Here is a 23,242-nt window from a genome sequence, read left to right as displayed (position 1 = left end):
AACCTGCAAGAATCTACCGTACATATCAAAACCAGATTACAATACCAATCCATGGCTTTTCTTCTCCTGTTTTCTTTATCAAAATGATTAACAAGGCAGGAGCTATCCAGGCGTCAATGGTTACTGGTCAGAGACTGGAATCCATGTGAGTGAAACACGATGTTCCCCAACCTGAATCTATTGGGTTCCGATCCGTCGGTTGAGAACTCGAGAGCGCCGGAGGGTTTCGCTATGGCTTCTTTATTTTACGCTTTTCATTGACATAGAGAACAGAAATCTCGTAGAAGGAGATCCAATGCGCCAAATGCATCTGACAATGATGTTAAAAAATATTAAAAGAAAATTTGACTCAAAAGTATGTGATCTCACTCACTGTCTTCTGTTTTGGATTGTTCGAAGAGAGTCAGTGGGTAGTGTACGAAAAGTCTTTAGATCGAATGGTCAGGGCAATCTTATCGTACAAAGATCTTGAGATGCGGAGTAATCTCCTTCCCGTCGGTCGTACTATACCGGCCAGTCATCAGTGGACTATTGACTATTATCAAGTGGGAAGAAAGAAGAAGAAGAGCAAGAGAAGGCTGTTTAACCTGTAAGAGGTCTACACTCTATACTCTACACTCTACAGTAGGCAAGGCATAGGCCGCACAGAACATCTCTGTAGCCTCTCTCTCTCTCTGTGCTCATGCTCCTCCAACGCCAACCATCCAATCTGGTACGTCGTAGTCTCCCGATGCCTGCGCACATGGGCATTGGCGCACGTGTCGTCGGTTATCCTACGTTAGGTTTTGTTTTTTGTTCATTGTAGTACAATGGAATTGATTGAATGAACTGAATGTGGATTTTGAACACGCAACACGGAGATTCAGAGTAGTGCGCATTACGCACACCGCCAATTGTAGAGACTACCGGTACTTAGAAGAGTGAGGAGATCAAATCGGCCCCCACAACGTCCCACAGAACATCTCCTTCCTGTATTGGCATCAAGTTCCGATGATGACATCACTATTTCTATATCATCATCGGAAGATATTCCCAATACATGGTGGGGATGCTGTGAAACGTTATAGGGGGCAATCATGTGGGGGGCTGATTTGAACTTGTGAGAGATGGCACAAACAATACAAAGGCAACGCAAATCGCAAATGCAATCCCCCGAGCAAAGCCAAATGAGCCCCATATGAATTCAGCCGTTCAGCGTGCCTGTAATTGGTAATTACTATTGGTTACGAATTATTTTAGTTTTTTGTTTTAAAAATTATAAATAATTTGGTAATACTCAAACACCTGTGTTGTTTTTTATTAAAAAAAGGAAATTTCCCAAAATTCTCGCAGGGAGACTTGAGATATTGATATACCCAGAAAAAAAAAATGTAGTTAATGTAGTGTAGGCTTCTGAGTTCTCTCCGCATCCGACCGGGAGGAGAGAAAGAGAGCAAATCGGTTTGGTTTGTTGATTTTTCGAGCATGTTTCAACTTTCAGCTATATATATATGTTGATGTTGTTTTCGATGATTTCTTGAGGTGCCACAAAAAAGTCCCCAAAAGGCTCTTCGATTTGAAAGGAGGGTTTTTCTAGGGTTTTAGCCACCGAATTTTCTTACTTTTCTACACCAACTTTTTCTTTTCATTATATTTTACCGTTTCCTTTTTCTGGGGCTTTCTTTAAAACTACTGTTACGCCTTATTGTTTACAGTCACTTCTAGTTTAATGGTAGCTGTACCTCTCTCGGCTCTCACAGTCTCACTATTTCTGCTCTCTCTTTAACATAGATTAATGGGTGGGGATAAAAAATTCTCGCGAATTCTAGGGTTTATAAGCACCAAATAAGACCTTTTTACGTCCACCCAACCCCATTTTCAGAATCATCAAAGAAACTGTTTTTTTTTTCTTTTATATATATATATATATATATTCGTTCAAACCTCCTAAATCCCATCTATCACTTTCCCCGGTTTTTGTGAACCCCGGAAAATATTTTTTAAGTGGTTTATGTTTGTAGCTCTGCAACTTTTACTGTTCTGAGTTGCAGAACCTCAAAACCTAGAAGAATTTTGGTGTTTTGAACTGCTAGACCTAATAAAATCCTCATCTTTCTCTTCTCTTGTCTCTGTTTTGTTTACCTTGTTTGCGCTTTTGGTGCTCTCGGTCTCCGCAAATCTCTCATGTGCTTTTGTGCTTAAACAACAAAAACTTCCTGATCCAAGTAGCACTACACTTCAACGAGTCAAAATTTTCAGTTTTTTATACTTCCATTTGGAGGAAGAAAGAAAGAAAAAGTTGGTTTTCCTGAGTTGCAGTGAAAATGTCAATGCCATTAGAGCAGCAGCAGCCGCCACCCATGACTGCAAATCAGCAAGCTTTCAACAGTTACTCGAGTCACGGATCAATCGGACCTGTTATTGCCGTTCTTGCCTTGATAACGATATTGGGGGTTGTGGCCGGGATGATTGGTCGGCTCTGCTCGGGAAGGAGAATCATGGGTCATGGGGAATACGATATTGAAGAATGGTTAGAGACAAAGTGCGCCTCTTGCATCGATGGAAGGATCGACCCGCCACCTAATGCGAATGGCTCCGGCGACACCGTTCCAATAGCAATTCCACTGGAAACCCCTAAGCAGACAGGTCATCCTCCTCAGAACCCATCTACAGCTGTCGATTCTTGACATGGGTCCGTTGATTTTCCATCTTTACTGTACTCTCTTTAATTCTTACTTGCTCTTTTTGCTATAATTTGGTACATTTTTGTTCATTTCGTCTGTTCTAGTAGTCGTCTCATCTTTCCCTGCAATTTTCACCACAGTTGGGTTATAAATACGACGCGAGAATGAGCAGCACATGATGAGATATGGATGATGGACTTTTCCCTTTTTTTCATGGATGTAACATGTAAGAGAATTACAAAAGATGAGGGGATTTTCTCTTGTTTTCTTTTCTTTTCTTTTCATTTATTTTTTACAGTTTGTTTATTTTCTAGACGCCCAATCTCCAATTCACCATTACCACTGCTTACGAAAAAGAAGAAAAAAAAAATCACCATTACCACCAGCAGCAACCTCTCCTGGACTACTTATTAGACTGTTATTTTTTTCTGGGTTTCTTCGCACCATGATCATCGTCCCCATCATCCAGCAAGTTAGGCGTTACTGAACCTAGAAATTAGTACATTGTTTTGTTATTAGAGAGACTAGTAAATTGCATTAATGGCTTGTTATCTTGAGTTGCAGAACCTGTTACTTATCAGTGTTTGTTTTTACTTTTTACATAAAAGTCAATTAAGACATCGCAGAGCCTGGAGTCGTTTGATAACAGCTGAAACGACTAAACTGATCGACTCATTAGTCACTGCTTGCTTTGTATTGTAGACTTGTGCAGATGTAGTGAATATAAGATGCTTAATGACTGAGGCAGAAATTGGAGTGAATACCGTACCCTTAGGTCATTTGGTTGGTTCAGCCACTTAAAAGCTGCAAGAAAAAACACTTAACCAGAAATCCAAGTTTTAGGGTGGAGAATTGTGGGGTCGCCATGTAAATTTTGAGCGTTTGAAAACTGAAAAAGTTCCTAGGCTAGGCTAGTCATGACACGTTACTGAGAGTGTGAGATAAAAGAGTAAATTCACTAATGATTCTTTTAACCAAAAGAGGGGGATTGAGTCGATTGACCATTGAATGGATTAACGTTTCGTTCCCAAAAAACAACAAAGTTTTGCCCCCCAACCAATAAGGCTCATAACCTCTGTATTCTTTTAAAAAAGGAAAAAAAAAAACTCAGTATTCTGCGAATCTGTAATGGGTAATAAATAAATAAAATAAATAACAACCAACCGCAGTCCGCATCATAACAGCTGCTGTGCGGCCTTGTCTTGGTTTTAACGTACGCCTCTGGCACATAATGCCACAAGTGCAGATATAGATTAGAGGCAAATAAATAAATGGTGCCCACTAACTCTACCTATATACTCGTATTGTCATTCTTTCTGTTATTGTGGTTGATTTTAATATTTACAAAAATAAAACTGATTGTTGGACATGGAGTAATGGATGGATTCATGGGATATGGTATTAATGCTTAAATGACTAAAATAGCCTCCAACCTGGGCTGCTCACGTGGTTCTAGGCATCTTTCCCATGTGACATGCGCAGCTTTTGTCGGGTAAACTGCGGCCCTTAAAACCTCCAATCAGTTATCAGTCCTCCACCATCTTCACCTTCACCACGGTTGTGCTTTCCGAGTCCCGACGCCTGAGTCCGGACTTTGATTACCTTCCAAGTTCTAATCTCACTCTCAATTTCAATTTTCTAGTCTGCCCAGTTTTCTTAAACCATGATGGGTGGTGTTCGGCTTAATTTGTTTTTGGTTTATTGTCTTGGTGTGGGTCCTGTGGGATATACAAGTTTGACCTGTTGGACCCTTTAAGCGAGATTCATCATTTGGCCTTTCCACCAAGGTGTTGATGGGAATTGTAATTTTCTTTTCTTTTTTCCTTTGTGTTGAACTCTTAAATTACCTCTTTCTTTACTGTCTTCATCCATTTAACTGGTTGCTTGTGGACCACTTCTAGTTGTAAGTTGTAACTGAATCTGAATGTGCAGCACCGGTCCCAGTCCGAAGTTGATCGAACTTTGGGTTAAACAATAAAAAGTCCAAAAGAAATGGTTCCAACGGATTAACTTCGTTTTCTCTTTTAAGACTTATTAATCTAGTTTAAATGAGTGCCTGGAGCGATAAAGCTGAATGTCGACTGTGGTACTGCGAAATCTGGAGCTGATATTAATTTCAGTATCACAACCGAGAATGCATATATATGTTCAACCTACCCAAAAAATAAAATACTGCCAACTCTTACTGATTCTCTTAGGATTCATTCTGTTTGCAGCTTGAATTAGAATTGAAATGGTCTATTCCCATATTCTGTATGGTTCATACAAGAATGTGAATGAAAAATGAAATCAGCAGAAATAGGATTTCATTCCAAAGGAAAGGGCGGGGAATGACCAATCCCTCAAACGAGAATGCCATTAACCCATTACAGCAGGATTGGGAATTGAATTCCAATTCCGCTCAACCAAACAGTTGAAATCGGAATAGCCCATCAGATTCCAATTCAAGACCCTTATTCCCTCAACCAATTGGGGGGCTTACTGTTGAAAGTTCAGCAACGCTGTAAGGCCTAAAAATGGCTCTCTTTATTATTGAGTACGATGCTCAAATTCTTCTAAACCAACCTCCTGTTAGCGGAATCCATTAACCCACCTTGAAGCCTAGCTGAGTAGCTGCTCTAGTTGCCAACCTGTACCGGGAGGTCAAGGACTATTACTTGGTCCACTACTACTCCATTCTTGTACAAACTGTAACGACCACCATTGTACGTGACAGCCATTCAAACACATTGAGAAGATATAAGCATTAAGCATTCATATACATCGCACATTTTCTGTGAGTGTCAGGGGTTCAACCAGAATGAGAATATAACACTGGGTTGGTTTTCATTTGAACTGGTGTAGACCTATTTATCTAATTAATGGGAGGTTAGATATCAGAAGAAAATTTATGGTAAGAAAAATGAAAACCGGTTCAAATGAAACACATGCAATGACACATTGTTAAAATTAATCTTTGGAGGGAGTACAAATACAAATATGTAGAGAGCAAAACCTTATATTTTGTATGTATTTGCACTGTGCATATTTGTATTTATGCTCTCCCCAAACTGAGCCTAAGGCTCCATTTAGAAGAAATACAAATGCAAATATGTAGAGTGCAAAATCTTATATTTTGTACAGATTTGTACCGTACATATTTGTATTTGTACTCCTTCCAAACTGAGCCTAAATTGCAGAACATCTGCGCATTACTGAAAGTAAGATGTGAAACCACTGAAAAAGAGCACTGGTATTGCATTTACAACATAAATTGGAGCAATCAACGCATAACATCATCATTTTATCTTTATCTTCTTTCGTGGTGCCATGTATTTCCTGAATCAACAGATTCGTAATCAAAGCCTGCTCAAGGAAAACAATGCAAAGCACACAGATTCTGATACGAACTCAGGAAATAGGTAGCCAGACGTGCACTATGATGCACCGTTGGATTCTATTGGTCCTCCACTCCGGATAAGAATTCTAAATCATAATGGCTGCCATAGACTAGTGGTCCTAGGTGTCTGGGCTGCGTTCAGGATAGGGATGACCATTTATGGGCATTGCCATTAGGCTTGGGTTCTACAAATCCTTAATCAGGGGGTAGAACTAGGATTTTTTATTGAGGGGGGCCAAAACCTAGAAAACATGGATAGAGGAGGCCAAAAGTTAAGAAACATGAGTAAAGGGGCTAAAATAGAAGTGAAACTTAAATAAATTTAAAGGAAATTTTGAAGGCATAAGGGGGGGCATGGCTCCCCTCCGCCACCCCCTTGGCTCCGCCCCTGCCTATAATTCAAATTCGATAATAGAATCCTTTTCCAACAATGGATTCCAGCAAGATGATGAAATCCCACCAACCTAAATAACACCCCTAAACATGGATTCCAGCCAGGCCCATTACGCTAGTTTGAATGGGATTTTACCATTTTAGAATGTTAAAAGCCAAATTGTGATTTTTCGAATGCTATCGCCTACCAAGCAGGTCCATTTTTTCCGTCATCCACCTTTTCTCCGTGCCTCCCGCTAAACAAGTGAACCCACCTTACCTCTTCTCTCTTACTTATTTGTAGGGGTGTCCATGGTTCGGTTGGCCCTTTTTGTAAACCGAACCGGTGGTACCAGTTTTTTTATTTCGCCAAGCCAAAACCAAACCGATACCACCGGTTTCAGTTTTTGACTGGTTTGGTTCTTCGGTTTTTCGGTTTTTTATATTTATAATATACATTATATAAATATATGTATAATATTATATTATAAATAATAAATGATATATAATACATAGAAAATATGTGACATCAAAAATATTTATAAAATATATATACCAGTCGGTTCGGTTCACCGTTGGTTTTTTTACAAGTTAACCAAAAACCGAACTGATCCTTCAGTTATTCAAAAATTCCGAACCGACCGATTTGATTAACTACATTTTGCGGTTCAGTTTTCTCAGTTCGGTTTGGTTTTTCAATTTTTCATGGACTACTTATTTGATCACAATAAGATTTAAGTTAAATAGACTGAACACCACATTGACTCCAGAGTCTATCCAAACCAAGGATTGTGAGCAAAAGGTACCAAAAGGACTACATATTAAAACAGGACGAAGCTTTTGTAGACCATAGAGGATCATGCAACTTCGGAGGACAATGGTCGAATAGCAAGAGGAGTCAAAGTGTTACTTGTGGTCTCAAACTTGTGATAAAGCTTGGGACAAGCAGGCAACCAAACTAAAATAAATAAAGCGCGTTGTGATGGAAGGAATTTTCAAAGGATGCAAATTTACAAGAAGTTAAAAACTTTTTTTTGGTTTACCAGTAGCAGAAAGTGTAACATCGCCTTGATTTTTCTGAGGCCGCTTCATTTTGAGAAGATGAGAGAGACCAGCAACTACATGTAGCCGACTAGTTGGAACACCAGTCTTAGCTAATGCTCTCCCATATTTGTCCAAGAGCACAAAGCAAGGGACGTATCTGATGTCATAATAAAGGAGCTGCATATATGGAAAGAAATATTAAAAACAGTCAGTTATATTTTCGTAATCGACTTGTGTGTGTGCAAACAGTTTGAAATAAGAGATCATTCTTGCACTTGGCACTTGATCAGCTTACTTGCATTTTTAAATACTACCAAAACATTATGTCTTTAAGCAATCAGAGGGAAGTTATAAATTAGACTAGCATACCATATTATACATGGGTGAAGGGGTGCAACGGCAAAACCCAACATAAGCCTGATGTTTTACACGTGTAATTTTTTATTCTTGTACATGAAGGTGTATATATGCATTCATTTTTGTATACTGGTATTCTTATACAATGAGGAATGTTGAATGAGGATGATGATGATGATAATGTGTTCATTGTAAAATATTACTAGAATTTCACCAAAAAAAAGTAAAATATTACTAGAAGTCTATAACATGCATATATGATATTGTTTGTAAATTTGGTAGGTAAAGCTACAACCTGAACCCAACTTGAACAACCTGATTTTGGTTTGGGGTTGAAAACTATGGGTTGAAGATCGGGTTGCATTTGGGGGTAGCCAGGTAGGGGTGGGTAGGGTTGAGGTTTTAACACATTTGGGTTGGGTTAAGGTTGATCTCAAGTCTCAACATGAGCCAACTCAACCCCAGTTGCACTAGAAGAGAACTAATCTAAACAGTTCGAAACCAGAAGAAAATGAAGAAGAGAAACTTCTCATTCATCAAAAAACCAGCTACTAATAGTAGCTTACATGAGCTTATATACAAAATGAAGAGAGAGAAAACTAACAGAAAGAATAACAAACTTTGTAACTAACATTGCCACCTCATCATGAAATGCCAGCTAACTAAAACTAACTAACTAATTCTCTAACTCACTTAACAGAATAAATAACTAACTAAATGAGATACACTAAAATTACAGCAGCTGTACATCCCCCCCCCCCTCAAGTTGGAGCAGGATTGAGCTCAGTCATGCCCAACTTGGACAGTAGCTTGAAAAACTGAGGGCCTGAAAGAGATTTAGTGAATAAATCTGCCAATTGCTGATGTGTAGAGATGTGTTGAGGAGAAACCAATCCAGCCTTGAATTTTTCACGCACCAAGTGGCAGTCAATCTCAAGGTGCTTGGTTCTTTCATGAAAAAACAGGGTTTGCCACTATGTGAAGTGCAGCCTGATTATCATACCACAAGTTTACAGGAAGCTGAAGTGGGATGTGAAAATCATTGAGAATATAAGTGCACCATTGAATTTCACACACTGTTGAGGCAAGACTCCTTTACTAAGCCTCTGCAGAAAACCTTGAGACTGTGGTTTGTTTCTTGGTTTTCCAAGAAACCAATGCTGAACCAATATAAACACAATAACCAATCAAGGAACGTCTGGAATCCGGGCATGAAGCCCAACCTGCATCACAGTAAGCTTCAAGTTTCAATGAATTATCAACAGAGTAAAATAATCCTTTAGCTGGAGAACCTTTCAGGTACTTAAGGACATGTAAGGCAGCATTCCAATGATCCATGGTTGGGGCAGCAACAAATTGACTAAGTTGCTGAACTCCAAAAGTAATATCTGGTCTTGTAAAATTCAAATACAGCAACCTTCCCACCAATCTTCTGTATTTATCAGGATCAGACAACAAAGCACTGGATTTATTGAAAAGTTTAAGACCTTTAGGCAATGGGGTGGTTGCTAGCTTAGCACCTGAAAGCCCTGCATCTTTAATCAAGTCCAAGGTATACTTCCTTTGACTTAAGTAGGTTCCTTCTGAATTTCTAGCAATTTCAATACCAAGAAAGTACTTGGCATAACCCAAGTCTTTAATGGTAAAAGTAGAGTCTAAAAACTGTTTCACCTTAATAATATCCTTCTCATTATCACCTGTAATTAAAACATCATCAACATAAACCAGGAGAGCTAAGAAGGATTGATCTGACTTTCTGATAAAAAGGCAGTGACCATGAGAAGATTGAACAAAGCCATAACCCTTTAACTTTGAGCAAAATTCTGAATTCCATTGCCTGGATGCTTGCTTAAGCCCATACAAAGACCTTTTAAGCCTGCACACTTCACCCTGTTTAACCTTTGTATATTCTTCCAATGGAGTCATATAGACTTCTTCATCAATATAGCCATGTAAAAAGGCATTATTGATGTCAAGTTGATGGATAGACCATTGTTTAGCAGTTGCAATCACCATAAAAATTCTGACAATAACTATCTTTGCAACAGGTGAAAAGCTGTCAAAATAGTCAACCCCCTCCACTTGATTATAACCCTTGGCTACAAGCCTAGCTTTGTATCTTTCCACACTCCCATCCGGATTTAATTTGACCTTATATACCCACTTTGAGCCTATAGCCTTTTTTCCAGCAGGTAATGCAGTCAATTCCCATGTTTCGTTCTGTTCTAAGGCAACCAACTCCTTATTCATTGCATCAACCCATTCCTTTTTACCACTAGCTTGTTTATAGGATTTAGGTTCTTTAAATTGAGATACATTGCCCAAAAGTTGCATATATGCATGAGAAAAAACAGAATTGGATGTATATGGATATGTGGGAGGTGTATAAGGAGAAGGGTTCAAACACTGTGACTAAGAAGTAATAGCAGCAAGAGATGATGGATTTGTAAAGCTAAAGTTTGTGACAATGTCATTCAACCAAGCAGGTTTTGATTTTGTCCTAGTACTTTGTCTTTTAGGAATGGAGGATGATGTAGGTAAAGAATCAGGTTGTGTCTGGATTTCAGGTTCTAAAAATTGACTCTCTAGGTTAGGTTGAATGTCATCTTGTAATGCAGTGGAAGGGTCAGTAAAAGGAATAGGATCATTAGAAGGAATAGGATCTGGAGTGCAATTTTCAATATAAGAAATAAGATCATCAAATGGTAAAGGCAATGGAACATCAAGAGGTTTAGGATTAGAATCAGCAAATGAAAAAGTTGTTTCATGAAAAATTACATCTTTGGATGTAAAAATTTGATGAGTAGAAAGGTCATACAACTTGTAAGCCTTTTGTCCAGGTTCAAAGCCAATGAAAATGCATTTAAGGGCTCTTTAATCAAATTTGTCTTTGTGAGGTCTTGTATTGGTTGTAAAACACAAACGACCAAAACATTTTAAATTGTCATAGTTTGGAAGAGTGTTATACAGAAGCTCATAAGGTGTTTTCCACTGCAAAACAGAATAAGGCAGCCTATTCACTATATATGTAGCCATAAGCAAAGCATGACCCCAAAATTTTCTAGGTAGGTGTGCTTGATATAACAAGGATCTAGCAATTTGAAGGAGTTGTCTGTGTTTTCTCTCCACAACACCATTCTGTTGTGGAGTGTAAACACAACTTCTCTGGTGTAAGATGCCTAATTCACTAAGAAATGTTTGAAACTCATGATTTAAGAATTTTGAACCATTGTCTGACCTGAGGATTTTGACTCTTGTAGCAAATTGGTTTTCCACCATTCGAATGAACCTGATAAGAATGATAAATGTCTGGGATTTATGTGCCATTAAGAAAGTCCATGTGGCCCTGCTATAATCATCCACTATTGTGAGCATAAAGTGTGCTCCAACAATAGATGGATGCTTATAAGGACCCCACAGATCAGCATGCAAAAGATCAAAGATATGGGAAGTTTGAATGGAGCTAGTTGGAAAAGGAAGTCTGGTTTGTTTAGATTGATGACAGATTTGACAAGGTGGAAAAGTATCTAATTCTGTTTGAGCCATGAAATGCAAATGTTTCAAAGCATTAAGAGAAGCATGACCCAATCTTCTGTGCCAAAGGAACAATAAAGACACTGCTTTATTATTATTTGAAACAGAATCAATACAAGGAGTATTCAGCTTTGGCACAACATGTGCATTAGCTTTATTACAAAAATGAGGTGTTTCAATGGAAAAACTAGACTTATCAAGCACATACAAGGTTCCTATCAATCTACCAACAGCTATCTTCTTCTCAGTCCTCAAGTCCTACAGCAAGCAATGTGTAGGATAAAAGATAACTTTAATGTTAGAAGTTTTAACAAGTTTACTTACAGACATAAGGTTAAAAGTAAAACTAGGTAGGTATAAGGCATCTTTCAATGTTAAAGAAGAATGTAAATGGATATCTCCAATTGATTTTACTAGTTTTGTGGTTCCATCAAGTAGGTAAACTGGACTTTTGTGTAAAGGCGTTTTAAGTTTTGTAAAAAGGGTAATATCATTGCACATATGATGAGGCACCTGTATCAACAATCCAAACCCCATGTCCATATAAATCAAGTGTGTTCAAAGCAAAAGTAAGAGCAAAATTTATACCTGCATAATCTTCATAATGAGCAAGGCTAGCATGGTTACTGTTGACAATCATCTTCCCTTTGAGCTGCTTTGCAAACTCTTGCTGAATGAAGCTGGATAGCTGTTCTGTATCTTTCTCAGTCTTCTTGTCAGTCAACAAATCAAGTGTTGATTCAGTAGAATTAGCGGCATTAACTCTCTCAGCTGCTCTCTGACCCTTCAAGGTTTTATACCAATCAGGATAGCCATGTATTTTGAAGCAAGTCTCACAAAACTGGCTTTCCTTTTCTTTCTTGCTAAAATCAGACTTCTTGTAACTTCCTCTCCCTACACCTGGCTTTGGTGCATCTTTCTTGTAGTTCAAATTTCCCTGAGGTTTTGTAAATAAGGTTGTGCTCTCATTATTATCAATAAATGTCATATGGACTGCTCTTTGTTTCTCTACCTTCTGTAGCATAGAATATGCTTTGTTAACAGATGGTAATGGCTCCATGAGAAGAATTTGGTCATTTGCATTGTCAAAACTATCGTTAAGCCCATCAAAAACTGCATTAGCCTATTTGATGCAGTAATATCTGACATTAACCTTGTTGCACCACATTCACAATGAGGAATAGGCTGTAGGCAGTTCAATTCATCCCAAAACCATTTCAATTTTGTATAATACTGAGCCACAGACATGTTGTTTTGAGAGATTGAGCTTATTTCTCTCTGCAACTGATAAAGCATTGGACCATTGCTCTCCCCATATCTTTCCTGCAACTCATCCCATAATTCTTTGGCAAATCTAGAATATAAGAAAGCCTCAGCAGTTTCTTTCGACATTGAGTTCAAAATCCATGAAATCACCATGCAATTCACTCTATTCCATTGTTTATATAGAGGTGATTCCTTTTCAGGTTTCTCATAACTTCCATCAATAAACCCTAGCTTAACCTTTGCTTCAAGTGCAATCATCATCGATTTACTCGAGGTTAGGAAATTATTACCTGTCAATGAAGTAGAGACCAAAATCATCCCTGGATGATCAGAACTTTGCAAGTAAAGAGGATCTCCATTGTTAAGATCCTTCGACAAATCTATGTTCTCTCCATTGATCACTTGATCCAATCTAGGAGAATCTCCTTGATTCTCAGCCATTATCGAGTCTTCAAGCTCAAGAGTAACAATCGATTCAATCAAAATTCAAGAGTATCCACAGCACTAGATCTTGATGCTCTGATACCATGAACAGTTCGAAACCAGAAGAAAATGAAGAAGAGAAACTTCTCATTCATCAAAAAACCAGCTACTAATAGTAGCTTACATTGAGCTTATATACAAAACGAAGAGAGAGAAAACTAACAGAAAAAATAACAAACTTTGTAACTAACATTGCCACCTCATCATGAAATGCCAACTCACTAAAACTAACTAACTAATTCTCTAACTCACTTAACAGAATAAATAACTAACTAAATGAGCTACACTAAAATTACAGCAGTTGTACATGGCTTCACCTTCAATCTCAAATCTACTAAGAAAGAAAAAAGTGAGAATTGTCGCAATGGCTCATCCACCTAGGTACTAGGTCATATGGTAATTGTTTTTAACTTTCCATTTCCCAAACTTCATGTCATATAATACACAGTTGTTTTCCACCAATAGAACCAAGGCACACTAGCTTAAATGCTTCATAGAAACCAAGCCATTGTATATGATCCTCCTGGATGTGATAACCACAAATAGACAATTGAGCCACCAATATTGATTAGAAAAAACAATTGAACCACCAACTATTTATTTCATAAGCACCAAAAAAAAAATTGTTGCCCGCAACTTAACAACTGAGTTTTAGTAAACAGTTGCATGTGCATAATAACCTGTTCCTTCAACACAACATATTTCATGAACCAATTTTATCATTACTGTTTTAGTGAGTGTCAGACACTTCACATTAGTATGATTTTGCATGTCTATCTCTATCATACTTCTGCTTTATACCATTTATTAGTGCTTGACAGCATCACTAAATGGATGAACCATTACGTCCCAACTCCCAACAGCCATCAACATATGAAGTATCCAATTTGGTGGATCAATTTGATATCGGTATTTGTCAAATCCAGAAGGGGCAAAATAAACTGTTGCTTGATAATGACTCAAGGTTTCGTAAATAATTCTCAAAGTGATTAAACAACAACTACCATGAAAGCAAATTGCTTTCTCTGGAAGTCAGATACTAAAGCTCCTAGACTGCAAACCAAATGTCTAATCTAAATATGAGTGGGGTTTCTTCATAATCTGTGCATTAGTTGCTTATGGAGTTATTATTAAATTTGTGTCTGCATATTTTATGTGTATGGTAATGGCAGTGTTTTAAAAGCAAAAGGCGCAAAGGCCATTTTGTGCTTGAGGCGAGGCGCGCGCCTTTTTGAAGCAAGGCGCACAATTAAAAATAAAAAAAAAAGCTAAAAAATCAAAAAAATATATAAACTTAAGTTTTAAAATAAATGTTTTAAAAAACCTATTATATAAAATGAAAATACATAAACATAATATGTAAAGCATATTCAAATGAGAATTTAAAAATGAAATCAAACATATAAAACATTTTCAAGCATATATAACCCACAATCTCTTTTTTTCTCAATTACATCAAGTAGCTAATGTGACATATTACATTCCTAATTCTACGAGCTGCCTTTGTGCCACGCCCCTCGAGGCAAGCCCAAACAAGTCCATGTTAGGGTCTTGAATTCTTAGCTCTCACACAAAAACATAATGATTTTATAGTTTTAATTGCTTTTAAGAAGATATTTTATTAAGATGAATGAATGGACAGCTTCAAGAACCCCCTATTTGGTAATGTTGTCCATTCATTCATCCTAATAAAATATCTTCTTAAAATCCATTAAAACTATAAAATTATTTTTTGTGTGAAAACTAAGAATTTAAGACCCTAACATGAACTTGTTTGGGCTGGCCTCGAGGGGCGTGGCACGAGGGTACGGGGGTCCGAGGGTGTAGCCCCCGGCCCGGCCACTAGACTCAAAAAAAGGAAAACCGTCAAATTTTCAAAAGGCGCACGCCTGGGCTAATGGTAAACATACAGCTTCAAAAAAGAGATAATCCTTGCCATTGTACTTTATCAGCTTACATGCAACTATACCAGACAAGTTATGTGATTTGTGTCAGGCAAATTGTGCAATTATATCAGCATCACATCATCTTATTTTGTCACTTACTGCTGATGACTCAAACACTGACAACAGAGGGAATAACCAATATCAGTTACTATTCACCCTCAGTCTCATAGAAGTACGTTCATCCCTCACCCCGAACAAAAATAATGATATGATTAGTTCATTCCAGACTTCCCTGATTGAAGGGTGCAGCACTCTAACCTGTCTGCATCAATTGTATCTGGTATTTATTGCATTTCCAAGTCAGACACCAAGCCTACCTATGAGGTAGTTCCTGGGTCAGTCGGTCCAAGTGTCTAATCTTCACATAGGCCTTGAAACATTTCTAGCAAATCACCAAATTTTCTCTAGGGCATCTATAGGACAAACCCAACCTCCACTTGCAAAGCCTACTTTGTTCTAATACCTATGAAAACTAAATCAACTTCAGCCCTTGCAAGATGCCTATACTGCTATTTTAACATTCAAATTTAACCTACAGTCTAGATCCCCTGTGGCTACAGACCAGAACCATAATAAGAATTTTTACCCTTCTTTAGAAAAAATGGTTCAAATTGTCTTAACAGGATAGGCTCCAAAGGGACCAGTACATAATGACAAGAGAGGAAGGCACTAAAAGAAAACACCTGTTCAAAAAATGGTAGATGGAACTTATGATTTTCTCATTGCATAATCAAGTATAAACTGTCAAGTGTTTAACCTGTTAGCTGTTGTTCATCATCAGCCTAGTGTCTATCTATATGCATATGCATCTCTGTATGTGTGTCGTGTGGTCATTAATTGGACTTGACAGTGCTATTAACAATGGTTGCAAGTGTAGTCAGTTGGAGCCATTTGAACAAAGTTCGTATTTCAGTAAGTCAAAATTACAGTTGACATCATGAGAATCCTGAAATGTTAAAATTACCCATGACAGTGCTTCATGAATGTTTATTGAGTTATATATGCCAACACTATTAGCAAATGAAAATCCCGAAATGTTAATACTATGTATGGTAACTGACACATGGTACTTGAATGATAAAATGTTTGCACTCCTTGGGTATGCAAATAAGTGTGTGGGATCAGCAAGATGAGTCATGAACAGGTGTGCAATTATTCCTCCTTCTGTACTTTGAAAATGTCCAGTATTTTCAAAATCATCAGATTTTTTTTATCAATACAAAAAAAAAAAATCAGCAGGATTTTGTAACATATTTCTTTATTTCAACGCCAGAAAACAAAACAGAACAACATACAATTAAGTGAAATTGAAGTACAAAAAATTGACATAGTATTGGAATCAAATGAAAATACTAGTTGTTAATCCAAGACCTTTTCTATTCTGTACTCACAAAAGATAAGTAGTTTCTTATCATTCTCAGTAACAAGGGATTACCAATTATGAACAGTATAGCCTGCACATACAATACACCGTAAACAGTATAATCTAGGTATGCTGAACAAACCATGAGATCTTTCATTATCTGCCAAAAAAAAAAGGTCTTGATGATCTAATAAAGTTTAAAAATTAAAATAAGCCATGAGATCTAACAATCAGAATATCTATAAACATGGATAAGACCAAGTTAGTTAAATCACTTCTGGGGTGTTTGCTAATGTGACCCCCTCCCCAACCATCACCATCAAAATAGAATCCAAAAACTAAATCAGGCATCATTGCTACATTTTCATTTGTCAAGATGATCGAACACTTTTCTGCTTTTACAATTTCATGGGTCATAAGGGTCATGCCACCACTTTGAGATGCTGAGATGATCTTTATATGAAATCTTGCTGTGCTAGTAGGACAGTGCCATAAGCAATGCTAATAACAGCATGTGCCTGGTTGTCACCAAATACCCCCTCCCCCCCAAACGTTGCGAGATTGAGCTTCAAAATTGTCGGTAAAGCATGCTAATCACATATAAAAAAAATCCAGATAACCAACCAAAAAACTGAACAAGCAACTGAAATTTCTAACAGACGGATAAATCTAAGTTGACGTATTCTCCACTTCTACTGTAGACCACGGTAACCCATTCATGGCATGCTAATTTCATATTTGTTTAAGGATGGAGGATTATTACGTTGCTGCGTTTGTTTCTCCGTAAAAATGGACGTAAATGTATTCAGGTTGGCGTATTTTAGCTATTACTTCTGCACCTTTATGAAAACTTTGTTTTTTGACCCTTTCTAGTTTGTTTTGATGTAAATGGCAATGAAAATAAAGTTCCCGTTGTGAGTGACTAAAAGGAACGAAAAACATAGCTCGAATATATCAGCCTGAGATATCTTCCCCCCATTTTACGTTGAAAATAACGAACGCTAAGAAACCAATTTCCAACCTGTCTGAGTTAAAACCCTAGATCAGGAAGTGGAGAAATCCAAATTCACCACGAATTTAGATGAAAGAATTCGTGTGAAAAGTATACAAACCTCAGGTAACCATTTCTCATTCTCGGCGTCCGCCATGACGATGTTGAGCCAATCTGAATTTTTCTTCTCCATCTCCATAACAAGATTAAGCAAAGAATTGCAGAGCCTGCACTTGGAGGAGTAGAATTCAATAACTGTCGCCTCTTTCCCACTTACTAGCGCCAAAGCTAGGGCACGATGTTCCGCTTCTCCTTGTTCTTCGGGAGATAGTACCTTCTTCCTTGCCGTCGGCGTTGAGCTGGTCTTATTCTCATTGATCCCGACATCTAACTGGTTGGGCTTGAAGGAACTGAGCGAGGGATATATGCTTCTGGAAGCTGAATGGAACAGATTGATGGCGAGAGACCCAAGGTTTTGCAGTGAGTTGAAGAGCCAAGGAACGTCCAAGTTACATGTGTTAGGGCTTTTAGGGTTCTGGGGATGGATGTCCCATGGCCATTTCAAGCAGAACAGAGGATGTTTCGGAGGAATTCCCGTCATGTGCCGATGTGCGCCTTTTTTCTTGTGCTGGTAATCTCACCTGGACAACCAGTTTCTCACTTCTGTATCTATAGCCCAACGCTATTCCCGAACAGCTACATCCGGTCCGAATGTCAAACTGTGGTATTCGAATCCGATCCAACCTATATCATGCTGGGCCTGGGTTTTAGGTCCACGGCCCGGCATGGCATGACACGGCCCAGCCAGTAGTCCGGTATGGCACGGCCCAGCTCATAGCCTGGCCCAGCTCGTAGCCTGATCCGGCTCGGCCCATATATATTATTTATATATATTTTATATAAATTATAATTATATAATAATATATGGTATATAATATATTAATAAAACAAATATTTTATTTTATTTTATTATACTAATTTATTTAATTATTGTATATATAAGCAATTTTATACACAAAATTCATATAAAATTAAAATTTTAAGTTTTTTATCAATTTTTTTAAATAAATAGTTTTGGCCTGATGCACGGCCTGACCTGGCTCAAGGCTCGGCCCACGGGCCCGCAGAGGCCTAGGCCATGAGCCGTACCGGGCCGACCCCCAAATTTTTCACCAGGGAGGGCAGCATGGCCCACTTTACACCTAGTTATTTGTGTTTGAGAGATCATTAAATTCAAAATGTTTAGAAACTATTTTTTAACTTATGCATATATATAAATTGTATATAATTATAAAATATTAAATTTATCATATATAAACTTAGTATGATTGCATACAATATCTATATATACACATAATTATATTATATATAATATGGCTATCTGATTATTAATTAAATACAATTTATAGCTTCTAAGGGGGTGTTCTTTTTTATGGATTTTGAGAGGGGGGAAGTTGGTGAGTGGGATTTTGGTTCCCATTGAACAAGAATCCCATGTTCACATTTTATATTAATGTGGGGATCAGTGAAAGTTTATTTTCCTACTGGTAGGTGGGGAGGAAAGTTGCTAACACTTGAATGGGGCAAAAATGCCATTTTTAATAATGGGTTTTTATGATTAAAATGATCATTACCTTATTTACATTAGAAATAAAAGAATATGGGTAAATGCACTTACTCGGGTAAGTGTTTCCCATGAAGGCCATGTTCGCTTTTTAGTAAGTTACTTACCCGGGTAAATCCAATTACTTTGGTAAATTTTTCCCCGAAAACACTTATCCAGGTAAGTGCATTTACCCATGTTCTTTTATTTCTCATGTAAATAAGGCAATGATCATTTTATCCATAAAAATTCATTATTAAAAATGGGTATTTTTGCCCATTCAAGTGTTGGCAACTTTCTCCCTAGGTGGGAAAGTTATTTACCCACCTAAGAGATGGGTACAGGAAAATAAACTTTCCCGAATCCCCACATAAATCTGAAAAAATAACATGGAATTCTTGGTCAATGGGAATCCCATTGACCAACTTTCCCCCCTCTCAAAATCCGGAAAAAAAAAAGAACACCCCCAAAAAACTTATCCAATTAATTACATTTATCCAAATAAATAAACGAGACCTAAGTTCTAACATCCAAATTCAGGATAATTGGGATTGAATTGAAGTCAGTATTAAACTTTCAAAGCCCATTGACTATCTTATTCACAGACATAGTTTTAAAAAGCGCCAAGGTCGTGAGCCATTGACACATCAAGGCCAGGTGGAGGGTGGAGCCAAAACACCTTGCCCCTCTACCAACAGCTACGACCTCTATTTTTGAGAGACTCACGCTCACCGCCTTGCACCTCAAATTGGTGCCTCATATAAAAAGCATTAATGGTAGAAAAAGAAAAATATCGTTATAAATTAGTTTTAATATTTTCTTATAATATTATAAATTGATTTTCTTACATTTGATTTTAAGAAGAAAATCATTTTTCTTAAATTTGATTTTAAGAAGAAAAACATTTTTCTTAAAAGTTTGTTTCATTTATCATTCAGAAAAAACAAAAAAGGGATATTAATTAATTATAATATTATAAATTTATTTTCTTAAAATTTAAGAAGATTAATCATTTAGTTGTTTATAAGTGAAATAAGTAGAACTATACTAAAAAATTCCTCATAATATTTATTTAAACAAAAAAAATGTCATTTGTTTTTTCGCTTAGTAAATGTACATGTTAGAGTAGGGTTGCTTTTTCCAAAATCTAATTACATTGAAAAAAAAATACTTTTATACAAACAAATTTTGTTTTGGGCCGGGGCTCCGTCCCTGTACCCAGCCAAGTTTGCCCCCAAACACCTTATTTGTTGCATAATGGGGAGGGGGGTCTGCTCACTTGCTCACCTCCACTCCACAGACCCCTCCTTCCCTTTTACTAGTTTTAATTATTAATCGTTTATAAATTAAATTGTATTAAAAATCTAAATATAATATATATATATATATTAAGTAAATATATTTTTATTTAGAAATAACAGGTTATATACGTAAAAAAAATCAATAGAATGTATCACATAAAAAAGAACATGATTTAATAAAAAATTAATATATTAACTAATTTTAGCACGTATCTATATATTAACTAATTTAGATCAATTGAATTATAAACATAAAACAAAATTAAAAAACATTAGTATTATATTAAAAAGAATATGTATGCAATAAAATAGAAAATATATTGGCTATTAAATGAACTACATTGTGCCTATACATACATACATAAAAATTATATTTATACTTTGAAGCTTATGCCTCAAACCACCTCAAGGGTCAAGGCTTACGCTTTGCCTCAATGGGATTTAAATGCCTTACCTCCACTTTTAGCCTTTTAAAACCTTGTTCACATATCAAGACCCTGTACTGATTTAGGTCATGTTCATTTACTAGTGAATAAGCCCATTAACCAACTTTACAATGTTCTCTTTTGCATTAAGCAGTAGGCCCCATAGTAAAATCAAATTTACTTACCTAGTTAAACCTTACCTATCTCCTAAGTGAGTAAAATCACATAATGGGACAACTTTTTTTCCATTTTAATACTAGCTTTTTTTTTAGCTTATAAAAAAATAATGATTTTTTTATAGGTAAAAAAAATGTCATTCTATTACTTAAGTGGGAATTGTGAGAACCAAAAGAACATGAGTAAGTGAAATTACCCATGTCAATATTACACATGAAACATTTACCTAGGTAAGTACATGTACCCGAGTAACTTACAAAGTTGTAAACGAACAAGGCCCTATTATCTCTTGGACTATTGGTTATTGCAATTTAAGCAAATAAACATCACCAATAGCATTTAGTTAGGGAAAATGAATAAAAAATGCCCTTGAATACAAGTTCACATTAGGGGTGTACAATCAGCCGATTCGGTTCAAACTTATGACGTAACCGATTATTCGGTTTTACCATTTCCTCCAACCAAACCAAATTATATTTTAGAACTGAAATGACTCTAACCGAATTTGGTTTAGTTGGACCATGGTTCCACATAAACGACAAGCATTTAATAAGTGTTATTAATGAAAATTAAAATGGCCCCAAAACCCAATGGTTTTAATTAATTAACTATTAATTATTACTAATTAAAGGTTAAAATGACCCCAAAGCCCATTGATTTTAATTAATTTACTATTATTAATCAAAAGATAAAATAGGCCCAAAGCCCTATGCCAATGAGGAATCGACAAATTGGCCATTCTCATAAATAATTAATGATTAATGAACAATTAATGACTAATAAATAATGAATAATGAGTTTTAATTAACTGTTATTAATTGTTCATTGGGAAATATAATAATTAATTAGCATAAAGCATTAATGTTTAATATATTCAATTAAATAACAACATTAATTCGACTTTTGCTTCTATTCGGTTGAAAATTCAATTCAACCAAACGGAAACTAAAAACCATTTTTTTAAATAAAAATTGAATCGAAAGTCGAGTTAACCAAACCGAACTAGCTTATTTGATTTGGTTTGGTTCGGTTTTTTGGTTTATCAACCGAATTTGAACACCCCTAATTCACATCAACTACTTTGGATACTGTGACCTCTCAAATCAATAAAACATAAACCAATGCATCAGCACTTGCAATAAATCCAAGTTATTACAACTGATTTTTATTATTTCAAAAGCATATGTTCATATTTCATTGGAGGTTCCATGCAACCAGAGTTGTAGCAAATTTTTTCTTTCTTGCATGCATTAGATATTAAATACCTTATGTAGTACATATTAGACATTAAATGCCTAAATTACCATTTTCAGACGACTTTGCCCTTTCCTTCGTTGTCCTATTTTTTTATTCAAATCAAACACATTGTAAGTAGTTAAGTGAGACACCACCATACCATAAGGGGTACATGAAATTTAACATTAATTTTGAATTATATAAATGGGATACATCCTACATCAAGTGGGGGCATGTGTCAATAGCTTACCATATTATATGTTTTAAGGCGTACTTATGTATGATACGACATGGCATTTCATATGTAGTGAGTGTGGTGAGTTAATACATGCATGCCCCACGAGTTTAGCATTGGGAGGCTATTTGCATGACACTTTCCTATTTGAAGGGACACCTAGGTAGAGGCATGTTGTTTGCTGATTATGGATAATTGAAGTTAGAGATTTACGATGTTGATTGGGTAAGGTGTCTAGATAACAAGAGATATACATCAGGGTTTTGTACTATTATCGAAGGCAATTTAGTTTTATGGAAAAGTAAGAAACAAACAGTTGTGGCAAGGTCAAGTGCATAAGCTAAATGCATAACCACGACACATAGTGTTTTAGAGCTCCAATGGATCCATTCCTCGTTGGGGGAGATTGGTGTTCAAGTCGAAAAACCTATGATGCTATATCGTGATAATCAAGCAGCAGTTAACATTGCCCACAACCCAGCTCCACATGATAGGATGAAGCATATAGAAACTGATAGACACTTTATAAGGGAAAGGGTGACATATGGAGAAGTTTGCTTGCGATAAATTGCTAAAAACAAACTAGAGCATGATCTACACAAGTTGGGAATATGTGACATTTATTCCCAACTTGAGGGTGAGTGTTGAGTTTGAGGTTGATATAACATTTTTTTTACAGTTAAAAATAACTTTGTATTGAGAGGAGATAGATACAAAAGAGTGTATAGGAGGAAGAAAGGAAGGGTAGTGAGAAAGAGAAAAATGTTCCTGCTGTGAAGTTTTACACCAGTTTGCAAGTTCATGAGCAGGAACATTGAAAGTACGGTTAATATGTACAAACTTTAAACTAGAAAGGAAGGAAGAAAG

At 36.6% G+C, this 23,242-nt stretch overlaps 1 protein-coding gene and 1 non-coding gene across 6 annotated transcripts; one reads left to right on the top strand and one right to left on the bottom strand.

The window, feature by feature from the left end:
• The first annotated feature begins 228 nt into the window (after positions 1–228).
• On the top strand, positions 229–2,906 carry LOC104605435 (uncharacterized). The gene is made up of 2 exons (XR_002023144.2): positions 229–2,671; positions 2,804–2,906. It is a non-coding gene; the product is annotated as an uncharacterized LOC104605435 (transcript).
• Positions 2,907–7,188: 4,282 nt separating this feature from the next.
• On the bottom strand, positions 7,189–18,088 carry LOC104605448 (Thioredoxin superfamily protein). 5 transcript variants are annotated; one of them, XM_088888861.1, is made up of 3 exons: positions 17,520–18,040; positions 11,938–12,905; positions 7,189–7,635 (listed from the first exon to the last, which is right to left on the bottom strand). In XM_088888861.1, exons 2-3 carry the CDS (start codon positions 12,407–12,409, stop codon positions 7,622–7,624), a joined length of 486 nt encoding a protein of 161 aa, XP_088744987.1. In that variant the 5' UTR covers positions 12,410–12,905; positions 17,520–18,040; the 3' UTR covers positions 7,189–7,621. The 5 variants fall into 5 exon arrangements, with proteins under 5 accessions (XP_088744987.1, XP_010268532.1, XP_010268535.2 ...); XM_010270230.3 differs by lacking the exon at positions 11,938–12,905 and having other exon boundaries at positions 17,520–18,071; XM_010270233.3 differs by lacking the exons at positions 7,189–7,635; positions 11,938–12,905 and adding an exon at positions 13,141–13,621 and having other exon boundaries at positions 17,520–18,085.
• Positions 18,089–23,242: the final 5,154 nt, after the last annotated feature.

Source organism: Nelumbo nucifera, chromosome 5 (assembly GCF_055504915.1).
Source record: "Nelumbo nucifera cultivar China Antique chromosome 5, China Antique-T2T, whole genome shotgun sequence".
NCBI classification, from domain to species: Eukaryota; Viridiplantae; Streptophyta; class Magnoliopsida; order Proteales; family Nelumbonaceae; genus Nelumbo; species Nelumbo nucifera.
This window is presented reverse-complemented; position numbering and strand designations above follow the sequence as displayed.